At 42.8% G+C, this 14,165-nt stretch overlaps 1 protein-coding gene across 2 annotated transcripts in view; it reads left to right on the forward strand.

Annotated features, from left to right (window-relative positions):
* LOC309529051 (amine sulfotransferase-like) overlaps window positions 1-14,165 on the forward strand; it is a 70,925-nt gene that overhangs the window by 52,954 nt on the left and 3,806 nt on the right. The window contains exons 1-3 of one of the 2 annotated variants that reach the window (XM_082216746.1): window positions 10,992-11,985; window positions 12,625-12,769; window positions 13,658-13,866. In XM_082216746.1, coding sequence (XP_082072872.1) covers window positions 11,794-11,985; window positions 12,625-12,769; window positions 13,658-13,866 — 546 coding nt within the window. In that variant the 5' untranslated portion in view covers window positions 10,992-11,793. Of the gene's footprint in view, window positions 1-8,509; window positions 8,637-9,398; window positions 9,494-10,991; window positions 11,986-12,624; window positions 12,770-13,657; window positions 13,867-14,165 lie in introns of those variants that run through there. The other variant, XM_082216748.1, reaches the window with a different exon arrangement.

Consider the following 14,165-nt stretch of genomic DNA (forward strand, 5'->3'; position numbering starts at 1 on the left):
CTGGCAACTACAGGGTGCTTTGCCTGGCCCCAGCCGCAACACCTGCTCTCCTTTATGAGAACATGCTTTACAAAAGTACTTTGAGGCAGCCCAGTCGGAGAGGCCGTTAACTCCTGAGTGCCCAGAATGGTTTTGTTTGAGCAAGGACATTTTATATCGAGAAGTCCTTGACCCACCATGCAGGGGGATGAAGAAGTGAGAAGACAATTAGTAATCCCACATGAATACCAAGGCAAAATCCTGCAGCACGCTCACAACAGTGTATTTGGAGCGCATATGGGTATTACACATACAAAACAGCGTGGCTCAAAATTTTTATTGGCCAGGAATGGGGAAACAAATAAAACAATACTATCAAACCTGTGACATATGTCAGAGAAGAGGCACAGGGCAAGACAAAACAAAAGCCAAAATGAATGAAGTAAATTATGTGATCCAGCAAGGAGAGGAAGGGCGAAAAGTGGTGCATGTAAATATGATCAAACCGTATTTTAGAACAGAAAAATGGACACTGTATGCCTTACGAGAGGATCCATGTGAACCAGACATACCATGCTGAGAGAACAAGAGAGAGTCCCAGAGTAGATTAACAGACATAAAATTGGCTTCGACTTTAACCCTTAAACAGCCAGAGGAAGCAAAACAGATCTTGCTGGAATATGAATCTTTGTTCAGTAATATTCCAGGAGTGGCCAAAGGTGTGGAACATCGGATCAACACAGGGGAAGCCAAACCCATTGTTGTGAACCCCTACCGTGTAACAGGAGGATGCTTCAAACACCGGAAACGGGGCCGTCTTAAGCCAGCCAGGACCAGAAGGAAACCTATATCCAATCACCTACATCAGCAAGAAGTTACTGCCTAGATAAAAGCACCTCTCGGCGGATGCCTTATCACGAAAACCAGAGAGTGAAGGATGAACAAAGACAATCAACAATTTACTTGTTTTTGTATGTATATATGTGTGTGTGTGTGTGTGTGTGTGTGTAAAAAAACAAAAAAACAAAACAAAACCACATACAAAACTGTTTGATCAGGAGTGTAACTTTAAGAAGTTAACCCTCCTGGATCGTAACTTCTTAAGGGGGGAGGTATGTGACGTTACCATATATGAGAGAGTGCTGAAGGGGAAATAGTTAAATAGATTGCACAGACAGGACCCAGGGGCTGGAGTCAGTGGGTCTATAAAGGAGTTCTGGGAGGAGTTCTGGGAGTTCGTTGGGAGTTGTGGGTGGGTAGTTGGTTGGTTTTTGAGTGGGTTGGCTGGTTGGGAAAGGCAGTTGGTAATAGAGAGACAGTTAGGGCAGTTGGTCCTTGAGTGTGGGGTGGTAGTAGAGATAGAGAGAGGAACATAAGACTAAGAAAGTAAAGAGGAACACTGTTTGGAATGCTGTAATAGTTTTGTTTTAAGTCTGAAATAAAATACACTCTCCTTTATGAATTGAAAAGCTGACTGAGACTGAAGTGATTTGACCAGGGAGGACCTGGTTGGTGGCAGCGGATTAGTGGTGTACGGGTCAATAGTCCGTGAGATATCCGGGGGCTCCGTACAAACGCCACATTATTATTATTAATAATAATAATAATAATAATAATAATTAATTTTATTCCCCAGCTGCTCTGAGTGGCTTCCAACTGAATATTAAAAATAATACAGCATCAGACATTAAAAACTTCCCTAAACAGGGGTTTAACTTTTAAAAGTTAAATAGTTATTTATTGCATTGACATCTGCTGGGAGGGCATTAAACAGGGCAGGAACCACTACCGAGAAGGCCGTCTGTCTGGTTCCCTATAACCTCACTTCTCGCAGCGAGGGAACTGCCAGAAGGCCCTCGGTGCTGGACCTCAATGTCTGGGCAGAACGATGGGGGTGGAAACGCACCTTCAAGTTTACAGGACTGAGGCCATTTAGGGCTTTAAAGGTCAGCATCAACCCTTTGAATTGTGCTCGGAAACGGACTGGGAGCCAATTAAGATCATTCAGGACCGGTGTTATATGGTCTGGGCGGCTACTCCCAGTCACCAGTCTAGCTCCCTCATTCTGGATTAAAACAAAAAGGGATTATTTTGGAGTTAAAGTTGGTGTTATTGGGGTGTAAGTCAGTGCAGGCATGTGTGTACAAATAGACATCCATTGGTGAATCTCAGGTCTCTCGTACCATTTGAGCCCATTTTCTACTAGTGGGCGATATAATACTGCATTTATTTGTTAAATGGACAAAGACCACTGTTGATATTGGCTGTTGCTTGTGCAAAGTTCTTCCCCTGTTGTTCTTTAGATTATGTGCCTCGATGCTCCTGTGTTACTGTTCTTTTCTTGGGTAACTTGCCAGGAATGATTTACTAAGCAGGAGCCATCAATTTAACCAAACTCTTATTAGTTAACAGAATTCTATAAAACAGTTTCCTTGAGAGCTCTGAACGTGACACTTCAAAAGCTGAAATACTCCAAGCTACAGAAGAGATCGGTCTCTCCCCCTCTCTCCCACATTTTTTGACTGTAAAAACAAAAGGTAGGTAAGTTTTCTTGTAAATTAAACTTTCCAGGGAAAAGCAGGGCTACTGAATGACAAACAACTAATCTACTCTTTCTTGCAAGAGTTCTGAGGGGCAACAAGGTATTTCATCAGATGCATGGAAACTCTTGTCACAGTGCATATTCTTTTCTGGTGTCAAACAGAGTGCAACATTTGTGCTACCAGAGATTAATAGTTATTTTGAGGGGACTGAATTTGAACTCCCATTGTGCAAGTGGAACCCTGCTCATTCGGCATGGGATACAACCCTTAATTTATATATTGGAAAATATATTTTGTACATACAATGTTTTCCACTAAACGATTGTTGCATTTCTTAGCAATGAAACACAAGACTTATATAGAGAATTAAAGTGATTTTTCTGTCTTCATGGCAATTTATTTCTTTATCCCTTTATCCCTTTTAAGCAATGGATTTTATTTTTATTTAAATGTTTATAAAACACCCATTCATCTCAAATATCACAAGATGGTATATTTCCATTTGGTGCATCATATTATATATTATGGCCTGAAATGTCCCAACAGGTATAAAAGACCTGGTGACAACTGGCGACAACTTCAGTTTCCTCAGCACCCAATGGAGCCTTGAACTTTCTCCCATAACAATTCCCTGCCCCCTTATACCATGCACTGAGCCCACTCTTGCAAGTGCCTTCCTTGTCAGACGCTACGTGGGAGGAGAGAAATTGGCGCAGGGAGGAGGCAGAAAAAGAAGAAGAAAGAGCTATTTTGGCAGTGGTGTCTCACTATGGGAACACCTGCCCCAACAGGGCCCATTGTATGTCTAGCCAACTCTCATAGATGAAGCTGAGAGCAGCATTCCCTCCATGGAATGTCCTTGGGCACCACATTCCAGCAGCAGTTTCAGCCAGAGCTGGCAATGGAAGCCAGATGGGCGGTGAAGAATACCTTTCTCTTTGCCACCCTGTGGTCCCCAGGCACATCTATGGTTTGGTCCCAGGAGGCCCGGAAAATACGTCACCCCAATTTCTTGAAGCTGATCAAGAACCCAGGAGGAAATGGCAAGAGTTCCCAACAGACTCTGTCTTTCATTTTCCCTGGATCCATTTCCAGGGAGCAGTTTTTGCTTCCTTCCCACCTCCCCTGAGTACTAGAATGAGTGTCAGAATAGCAACACTGATCAAACTATGATGCAAGGCAGCATAAAGTGAGGCCAAGCGCTGCTATTTTGCATGCTGCACACATGCACTTGAGAAATAACTATGTCAGGGTGAGAGAGAAAAGCCTTTTTGTGTAGGGCAAAGCTAGCTTTGAGTTGAAAGCAGCACCATTTTTTAAAAAAAACATTTAAAGCAGGGCGGGGGGGGGAGAATGCTTGGTTGCCTCAATGATGGGTCAAGCCTCTGTTCTTTAAATGATGGACCTTTATGTTGCTCACCTGTGATGGAAGAGAAGCATGGGATTCTGCTATGGGGTCTGCTAGAGGAGTAGGATTTGACAAAATGACACCTCTATTTCTTTGTGATTTCCCATTGTCGCATAATAGAGGGAACTATTCTCTTCTCTTTATTCTTAGGCAGGGAATGCAACCAGATGAGAAATGCCTTCTCACATACAAAGGATCTTATTTTCAGCCAGTATTTACTTCAGTGGAGTATTTAGATTCCCTGGAGGATTTTGAAATAAGAGACAGTGATGTATTTATAGTCACTTATCCAAAATCAGGTAAGAGTACATTTTCGTAGGTTGAACCATCATTTCAATTCAACCCTGACGGATACCCACATATATCTACATAGTATCTGTATTATCCTAACGCAAGTTTAAAACCAAATGCAAAATTGAGGACAATGTGGGTAGTATGGAACTTACCTGGTTACATAAAGGTGAACTGGGCCATGTTTTGTTTTGTTTCAAAAAAAGAGATGAAATAATGAGTTTTCCACCAGTGTTAACCTGTATGAGGTTTGGAAAACAACATAAATACACATCAAAATCATTCAAATGTGCTTGCTAAGGGTTTATTGTATTCGCTGACTTTCAGGATTTTGTATGTAGTGGTAAAATGGTGATTGTAAAATTCTATTCGTAAGAACTTTCATCCTGTGACTTTTTATTTCAGCCTTTATCTGCCACAGATTTGCCAACAATAACGAGGGTCCGTATCCAATGCAGTTGCGCCCTCCATGCAATAGCTTCCACTTCCACACCAGAACCTCCTTCACTCTTCTCTCCCCTTGTGTCCCCAGTGTTCCCCAAATCTGCCATGGAGGGTTGGTGGGGGTGGGGAAGACACAATAACTGGGAGTGGGAGAGGAGAGAGGGGGGAATTTCTGCACTGTTCAGGCATTTAGGACTTGGGTGACATGAAGAAAGGCTTCTGCAACTGCCTTTTGCCTATTATGTTTGTCTCACTGGCCATTTGTCAACATTCCTTTTTCTGGAATAAATTGATAAAAAAATCATAGTTTGAATGTGCTGAATCAAAGTACTTTGGAGAATCAGACAACATTTTTTTTATTCCCTGGACTTTGTCTATCATTTGTATAATGTGCTGTGAAGAATCTGGAATAGAGTTTTTGGTAGCTTTCTGAGCAATAAAGGAACTTATTAGCAAATATTGTTCTGTCTTCCCAAATCCTCAAATTCTGTGAACCCTTTAGGTGAACTTCGCATTTCTCATCCACAATGGAAAGGAAGCCTTGGTCAATGTTCCTCATTCACCGTTTGCTGCCCCTATTTCAGTGGTGGTCTGTGTGACACCAAAATTTGGTGCTCCCCACCTCTCACCTTCTATTTGACATCATAGTGTTGGCAACCTGTGTAGCCAGGTCCCTAAATCAGCCTCTGCTTGCTGTGTTGATTCCCTTCCTCTCTCTCATTTCTTTTCAGTGTTGCAATTCAGATAGTAAGCTCCATGATGCAGAGACATGTTGTTTTCAGTTATTCTCTTTAAAGCACTAAATACATTCATGACAATGAATGAAATTAAAGTAAAAGGTAAAGGTACCCCCAACCATTAGGTCCAGTCGCGGATGACTCTGGGGCTTTGTGCTCATCTCACTCTACAGGCCGAGGAAGCCAGTGTTTGTCTGCATACAGCTTCCGGGTGTGTGTCCAGCAAGACGAAGCCGCTTCTGGCAAACCAGAACAGCTCAAAGAAATGCCAGTTACTTTCCTGTCGGAGCAGTACCTATTTATCTACTTGCACTTTAATGTGCTTTTGAACTACTAGGTGGGCAGGAGCAGGGACCTGTCGTGGGGATTCGAACCATGACCTTCTGATTGGCAAGCCCTAGGCTCTGTGGTTTAGACTGCAGTGCCACCCGCATCCCCATATAAATGAAATTATGTAAACTTATTCTCGTTTATAGGCACAATATGGACCCAAAATATTTTGAGCTTGATTTATCATGAGGGTCATCGAGATGGAACCGAAAAAGTCGACTTACTAGACAGGGCTCCGTGGCTGGAGTACAACATCCGCAATGTGGATTATGTCAGTCGTCCATCACCTCGCCTCTTTACTTCCCATCTACCCTGCTATTTAGTACCCAAAGGATTAAGGAACAGAAGAGCAAAAGTAGGAAACAGTACATTTATTATTTGATCATATTCAATGTTTGTCTTGCCTTATTTGAATGAGCATCTCAGTTTCCGTTAACATTTCTCCATTTCTAAGGGCAGTTCATCCAGCTGCAATTCCTTTGTCCATATGAATGAGTAATGCTCTGTGCACCCTGAGCTTGGAATAATTCCCATGACCCCTAAACAGCACAGAGTTTATGCTCCACCATAGTAAAAGTCCTGGAGGGTGTTAAGAATAAAACAGGTTCTTTTATCTGAGATTCAGTGCACTTCAGGCAGAACACAAGTAAGCAGTCAGACAACCAATATATTGGAATTTCTACATAACATTGCTTTGTTGAGTAACAAGCAGAACACATAACAAGATAAGGGAACATGCACTCAGTCACTCACACAATCACACATACACTCACCACTCTTCTTCTGGATTGGGTGGGCAGACAGCGGGATCCTGGCTGCATCCGACACACCACCCCTCCTGAAAAGCCTGATCTTATATAGTCCTTTTTGATGCACATCTGAATATTGGCATTTCTCATTGCCTTTGACATGTTCTTGGAAGTCCTCCACCCTTAGCATGTTCTTGGCATATCACAACTCTCATGGTTTGCGCCTGGTCTTCTGTAACTTTTGGCACAAGACGATACTCAGTGTTTGTAACTAGCATTGCACAGCCAGTCTTTATGTTTCCTTGCAGGTACAGTAATTTTGCCAGAACATGCACATTCCATTCACTCTTTGATCAGCACAATTTATTAATAGTTAATAGAATCATAGAATCATAGAATCATAGAGTTGGAAGAGACCACAAGGGCCATCGAGTCCAACCCCCTGCCAAGTAGGAAACACCATCAGAGCACTCCTGACATATGGTTGTCAAGCTTCTGCTTAAAGACCTCCAAAGTAGGAGACTCCACCACACTCCTTGGCAGCAAATTCCACTGTCGAACAGCTCTTACTGTCAGGAAGTTCTTCCTAATGTTTAGGTGGAATCTTCTTTCTTGTAGTTTGGATCCATTGCTCCGTGTCCGCTTCTCTGGAGCAGCAGAAGACAACCTTTCTCCCTCCTCTATGTGACATCCTTTTATATATTTGAACATGGCTATCATATCCCCCCTTAACCTCCTCTTCTCCAGTCTAAACATGCCCAGCTCCCTTAGCCGTTCCTCATAAGGCATCGTTTCCAGGCCTTTGACCATTTTGGTTGCCGTCCTCTGGACACGTTCCAGTTTGTCAGTGTCCTTCTTGAATTGTGGTGCCCAGAACTGGACACAGTACTCCAGGTGAGGTCTGACCAGAGCAGAATACAGTGGCACTATTACTTCCCTTGATCTAGATGCTATACTCCTATTGATGCAGCCCAGAATTGCATTGGCTTTTTTAGCTGCCGCGTCACACTGTTGGCTCATGTCAAGTTTGTGGTCAACCAGGACTCCTAGATCCTTTTCACATGTACTGCTCTCAAGCCAGGTGTCACCCATCTTGTATTTGTGCCTCTCATATTTTTTTTTGCCCAAGTGCAATACTTTACATTTCTCCCTATTAAAATTCATCTAGTTAATCAACAGCATCCATTTTATGTGGTGGTCTTCAGCCATCTTGCAGCCCATTCAAAAAATGGCATACGTTGTGCGAGTACTTGGAGCTCACAAAGCTGACAGATGCACTACGAGATAAACCTAAAAAGATGATGGAAGAAGAATGGGAATGTATAAATAATTATCTAAGGGATAAGGGTTCAACAAGAAAGACCTGGTTATGTTTAGAATGATACCTCATAGAGAAATGCTCCCTGATACCAAGATGAGGGATTCCTTGGAATGCAGATAGAGAGAATTGATAAGAATAATGATCTGTTGTGACCTTGATGGAAGCATACAGTAGATGAGCCTTCCTGTGTTCTGGCTCCTCCTCCTCTTCTTCTTCTTCTTCTTCTTCTTCTTCTTCTTCTTCTTCTTCTTTTTCTTCTTCTTCTTCTTTTTCTTCTTCTTCTTCCCTTTCCCTTTTCCCTTCCCCTTTCCCTTTTTTTCTCATCCTTCTTCTTATGTTTTATGCCATGTACTTTGATATTTTTTGTTGTTTTTTAGTTTTTTCATTATTATCATTATTAAGTAATTTTCTTTTGTAATTTTGGTTGTCTATATTTGCATGTATTTGTTTAAAGCAAAAGAAAAGTATTTTAAAAAAAGAAAAAAATGGCATTCGTTACAAGTGTGCCATCCAACAGACTTAATAAGAATAAGCTCATTCGACACCATAGGATTGCACTGTGCATTTGACATGCATGTTGCAAAAGAGGGTGAGGCTGCCAGGGCTGTAAAGCAACTTGGAAGCACCAAGAATCCACAAGAAGAGATATCTGAGATCCATCCATTTATTATTTTAGAAATCGAAAGAATTTGTTGTTATTCCTGCAGGTTGTTTATGTGGCCAGAAACCCAAAGGATGTCTTGGTTTCCTTTTACCATTTTTCCAAAATGGCAGTCCAATTTGAAAAGGTAGAAGATTTTGGAATTTTCAAGGAGAGGTTTTTGGCTGGGAAGGGTAAGGACGAATTGCTACTCTAAAATGAATCACTCTTGTCCCTTCATCTTTATCCTTTGACAACAGATTAAAGAATTTCTCTCTGTGTTAAGGAACCTTTTCAGAATGCCATGTCCGATGCCACATGTTACTCTGAGGAAATTCCACATCCATGCATCACAAAGCGTCTCCAACTGAGACTCCAACTACACCATTTTATGCCACTGATGACTGGTGCCCATTGATGCAGAAGGAAGGGTATAGATGTGGCCAACTCCCAAAGGAAATCAGGTGGATTTGTATGCTGTCTGCATCAGGATGCAGCAGCTACAAATCATTACAAGGTGGAGCACCTAATCCTTAATCAAGTGTAGAGATTTGTGTCAAGTTAAGTCAGAAACCCAGACAGTGTCTCTAAATGTTGCAAGTATTAAATGCCACACAACATAAGGAAACTGCCAGAGTGGGAAGAAAGGGGGCTGGAGGAAGGCTAGACTAATCTCAGCCCACCCATCACTCTCTCATCGCATTAGGATGGGAAGCACAGCAGGAAGCCTTAAAATGCAGAACTCTTCTGCAAATTCTTTCTCTGAGAAAGTGTTTGGTGAGGTTGGGTGGTATTAATTCAGCTTCTGTTTAATGGTTTGTTCCACTGCTGGTTCTTAAAATGATTTCTTTAAATTGTTTTAATGGAACTTATATGTTTGTACTGCTTCTCTCTGAATGTTTTTCAAAAAATAATCAGATATACATTTTATGCCAAATCAACTTTTCTCCTCTCAGTATATGGAGGTTTATGGCTGGACCATGTGGAAGGCTGGTACACTCACAAGGATGACTTCAATATTCTGTTTCTTACCTATGAAGAAATGAAGAAGGTAAGTTATCAAAATGCTATGCTGTTTGATATTAAACATCCATCAAAACTCACCTTTACAAAATAGGGGAAGGAAGCAATTTGATTATTCAAGTGCCCTCAGCTGCTGCTTCCCCTGCTAGTCTCGCTTCCTTTCCTAAAGATTTTTCAAAGCCTAGCAGGCCATGGATTCAGGAGCAGCTTTTCGGACCCTAGACAGCAAATAGTGCATATAACCATTTCCCCTGAGGGATTATGGGGCTATAAATAAAGTGTCATGATCCCAAGCAAGATAGGTCATTTCACAGGCCCTCTGATGCTGAGGAGAGATGTCACAGAACCTCCCTTGTGTCTTCAACAGGGACATTTATGTATTTACTTGTGGACTCAGTTGAAAGAGCTGCCCCAGAATATAGTGCGTTCTGCATGGCTCATGGAATAAAAACAACAATGAAAGTACAATATAATGCAATGGCAATTATTCCAAACTAGGCAAAGAAAGATGCAGGCTGCTTGTTTCCCCTGCTTGTAATCCTGCCTGTTCCATGAGTTTTAGTCTCTAGGCTGTCAGGTTTCTCTATTGTGGATGGCCTGATATTAAAACCACGTTCCATTTCAGGATCTGAGAAGCTGTGTATTGAAATTATGCAACTTCCTGGGAAAGAGACTGACGGAAAAGGAGGTGGATGTTGTTGTGGATCAGGCTACATTTAGTAAAATGAAAGCAGATCCCAGGGCAAACTATGAGTTCTTGCTACCGGATCTCATGGACCACAGCAAAGGACATTTTCTTCGCAAAGGTAAGTTAATGGTAGATCACACTGACTTGGTGCTGCTTGCAGAATCCATGACATATTCACCTGACAATTGCATCTAGGGATGGAATATATCTGGAGTTATGGATATTTTTTTGACCACCACAATGCACGTTCTTTCTGTCTGCTTCCTGGGCCAGGCACTGTTGGAGACTGGAAGAACATGATGACAGTCGCACAAAGTGAAAGGTTTGACAGCGTTTTTAAGGAGAGAATGGAAAAGCTGCCCTTCAAGTTCTGCTGGGACATCCATGAGGAATCATGAGTCTGCCTTCAGCTTGGAAGGATGAAATAAAGTGCACTGTATGTATTTAATCCAGCCCTATTTGTAAGAGTTAGTAAAAACAAAAAACAAAAAACCCCTCTCATATGGCTTAACAGCTTCCTAATGTTCGAATATGCACAATATTTTTTTTTAAACACCACAATAAAATTATATATGTACTGTCTGCTTCTTCTCTTTCTACATTCCAACATTCTACATTCCAACATGTCCTAATTTCTTACCCCATGTGCAAAAGTTAAGGAATCCCAAATTAACTATTGGGATTATTAATTATTAATTCAGAAGTGGACAGAGCGATCTGAACAGGGGCAGAACGAGGCTTTCTTTCAAAGACTAGGTCAGCAGCACCCGACCAGACCTGGGCAAGCATGCACAAACACCCCCTCAACACATTTGTGTGTTTTCTTGGGGGGGGGGGGGGACAGCTGCCCTAGTCAGGGAGCCCTTTAAGGACAGAGTGCGCCACCTGCTGCCAAGGGGTGCAGAGGCACGTGAGGGAGGGAGAGGTCGGTGTTATAGCCTGACCCAGCTGTCCTGGGCACCCCACAGGCATGGAGGGGGCTCTTCCCTTTGGAACAGGCAAGGTGGGAGATAGTGAAGATGTTGGAAATGGTGGAAAACATTGCTGCCAATCTGTTGGATCTGAAAGGTCATTCTTGGGCTTGAGAAAATTTCGATCTTAGATAAGCTGTGTGCAAATGAAAAAAGTCACTACCTTTCCTGGATAGATTTCTAAATCCACCAACGCTGTTTTATTTAGAACATTTTATTAAAATGGGGCTTCTTTTGGAATTTAAAGTTGTTGAGATTGGAATGCAAGTCATGTGTGTACAAAGAGATACATACAATACCTCAAATTTTCCTGACGCAGCACATGTAGAAGGTGTTGAGGCATCGGTCCTGCCTCCTGCCATTGCACACACACCTCACTTGCATAAAGCAGAGGGCTCAGTTTGCAAGCCTGGTACTTCATCTTGGTATTGGACCTTAGTAAAACATTCTCCCACATCCTTTTGGATGGCGGTGTCTCAGTTCTGGAAAACCCGCCCCAACAGGGATCCCCTGGGTATTCACCCAGCACCCTCATTATGAAAACACACATGGATCCACTGTATGTGGGATGGGGGGAGCAGAACAGAAAGAAATACCTCCGACTCCCCCAGGAATAGATAGACGCTAACACCAAGAGAGAAAGTGATTTGGCCCCAGGCAGGCAAGAAAATGTGCTCTACCAAATCCTCGAAGCTTTTCTTCCCACGCACAGAAGATTTCCCTGTCTCTTGCCTCATTCCTTTGGGATTTCTTTATGATGACAGTGGGGAAGCCCTGGGAGCTCAGCCTCGGAGGGAAGGGCTTCGTCGTCCGTTGCTGTGCCTCGAAAGGACCGGAGTGGAGCCACTGACAAGAAGCCTTGTGGGGCAGAACGAGAGCTGAGAAGGCTTTTGCGAGAGTGCTCAACTAAATAGAGGGAAACAATGGAGGCGGGTTGCGGGATCTGGCAAAAGGTGCCTTGCTGGGCTGGGCCGAACAAGCGCAGTTGCAAGCTGGGTTAGAGTCCAGCCTTGCCTCAAGAAGGAAGTTCTCCTCAGCAGGGGCCGATTTAGGGCAGCGCGGTGCCGGAGCCCGGCAAGCGCTTACCGGGCTTTGGGAAGGAGCAGGAGGTCTCTAGGGCCCTGCTGGAGCCAAGCACTTCCTTCCTGAACCCCGGGAATGAGGAAGCAGCGAAAGGACTCTGGCCAGGACGCCCAGTCTCTACGCGGAAACGTGGGAGGCTGCGGTGAGTTGGAAGCAGCACCGTTTTAGAAAATAAACTAAAAGGAAGGGGGGAAATGCTTCAATGCTGAGCCACGTTTCTGTTCCTCAAGGAACAGGGGATATCTTGGAGCTCTATGTCGCTCACCTCCGATGTAGGGGAAGCCTGGGATTGTGCTCTGAGCTCTGCAAAAACACAGTAGGATTTCACCGAATGACAACTCTCTTTCTTTGTGATTTCCTCTTGCAGCGCCGTAGCGGGAACTGTTCTCTGCTTCTCCGCTCTTTATTCTTATGCAGGCAATGCAACCAGCCGAGAAATACGCTGTCAAATACAAAGGATTTTATTTCCAGCCAGATTGTTGTTCACCGGAGCACATAGATTCCCTGGAGGATTTTGAAATCAGGGACAGTGATGTGTTTCTAGCTACTTATCCAAAGTCAGGTAAGATTAGAAACGTGTGTGCCTTTTGCATGTGGTTGTAAAATGGTATTGGTAAACTTCCATTGTTAAAAGACTCTCATACCTGTATCTCTTTATTTCATTAGGTTTTTGCCACAGCTGTTCAGTAACAGGGGACTGTGTCCAATGCAGTTGTGCCCTCCGCACAAGAACTTCCACTTGCACACCAGAACTTTTCCTGACTTTCCCTTCCCATAGGCGCCCCCTCCTGTGTATCCCCAGATCTGCTTTGAAGGGGGTCCAGTAACTGGGAATGGGAGAGGAGAGGAAGCTCCAAGTCTTTGTGCAAATGGGACATATTCAATGGGTAGAACGTAGGGGTTTAGACAGTAATTTGACAGGTCTGCATTATATAGGCACTGAGGGATTGAGTGACAAGAAGGCAAAATACAATGAGCATTTCTCAAAATTCCTGGGAAGAATAATAATGATTGGAATGAGCTGAATCAAAGTACTTTGGAGGACTGACAACTCTTTTTATTCCCTGGACTTTGACTGGTCATTTGCATTTCCATCTATAGGGAGAATCTAGAACAGAGTTTGTGGTGGTTTTCTGAAAAAGAAAGGAACATCTTAGCAAATATTTTTCTGTCCTCCCAAATCCTCAGATTCCATGAAGGCTTCCTATTTCTCATCCACAATGGAAAGAAAGCCTTGGTGAATCTTCACATTCTCTTATTCAACCATCCCTGCCCTTGCTGTGTTTCCTTTGACTCCCTTCTTCCTCATCCTTCCTTGTCTCTAACAGTTTGCAATTTAAATAGTAAGCTCCATGATTGAGAGGCATGTTGTTTTTAATTATTTTGCTCTGTAAACTAGTATGTACATTTATGGCACTGAATGAATTAAATAACTTATCCTCATTCGTAGGAACAGTATGGACTCAAAATATTTTGAGCTTGATTTTGCACAAAGGTCATCGAGATGGAACTGAACACATAGACTTACTAGATAGAGCTCCATGGCTGGAGGCCAATGTCCGCAATATGGATTACGTCAATCGACCGTCACCTCGACTCTTTACTACCCATCTACCCTACTATTTAGTACCAAAGGGATTGAGGAATGGAAGAGGAAAAGTAGGTCTTGCCGTATTTATTATTTGATCAAATCAAATGTTTGTCTCACTTTGTTTTAAGCCCAGAAAGAACGCATCCCATTTATCACATGAAACAGAACAATTGTGAAGTATGCTTTTTCAGGTCATTAATATTCTTTAAAAAGTGGAAAATCCAGTGTTTACACATCTTACTCATATCTTCATGTAAAATGATTAGCATACCAGGATAGTATGAGCATACTAAACCTTTCCTCCCTGGTGGGCCGGCTCTCTAAGGATCAGCATCTTTCCCCTGAATTCCCTGCCTCGATCTTGTGG

Source organism: Podarcis vaucheri, assembly GCF_965113315.1.
Source record: "Podarcis vaucheri genome assembly, chromosome: 3".
In the NCBI taxonomy this organism is placed as follows: domain Eukaryota; kingdom Metazoa; phylum Chordata; class Lepidosauria; order Squamata; family Lacertidae; genus Podarcis; species Podarcis vaucheri.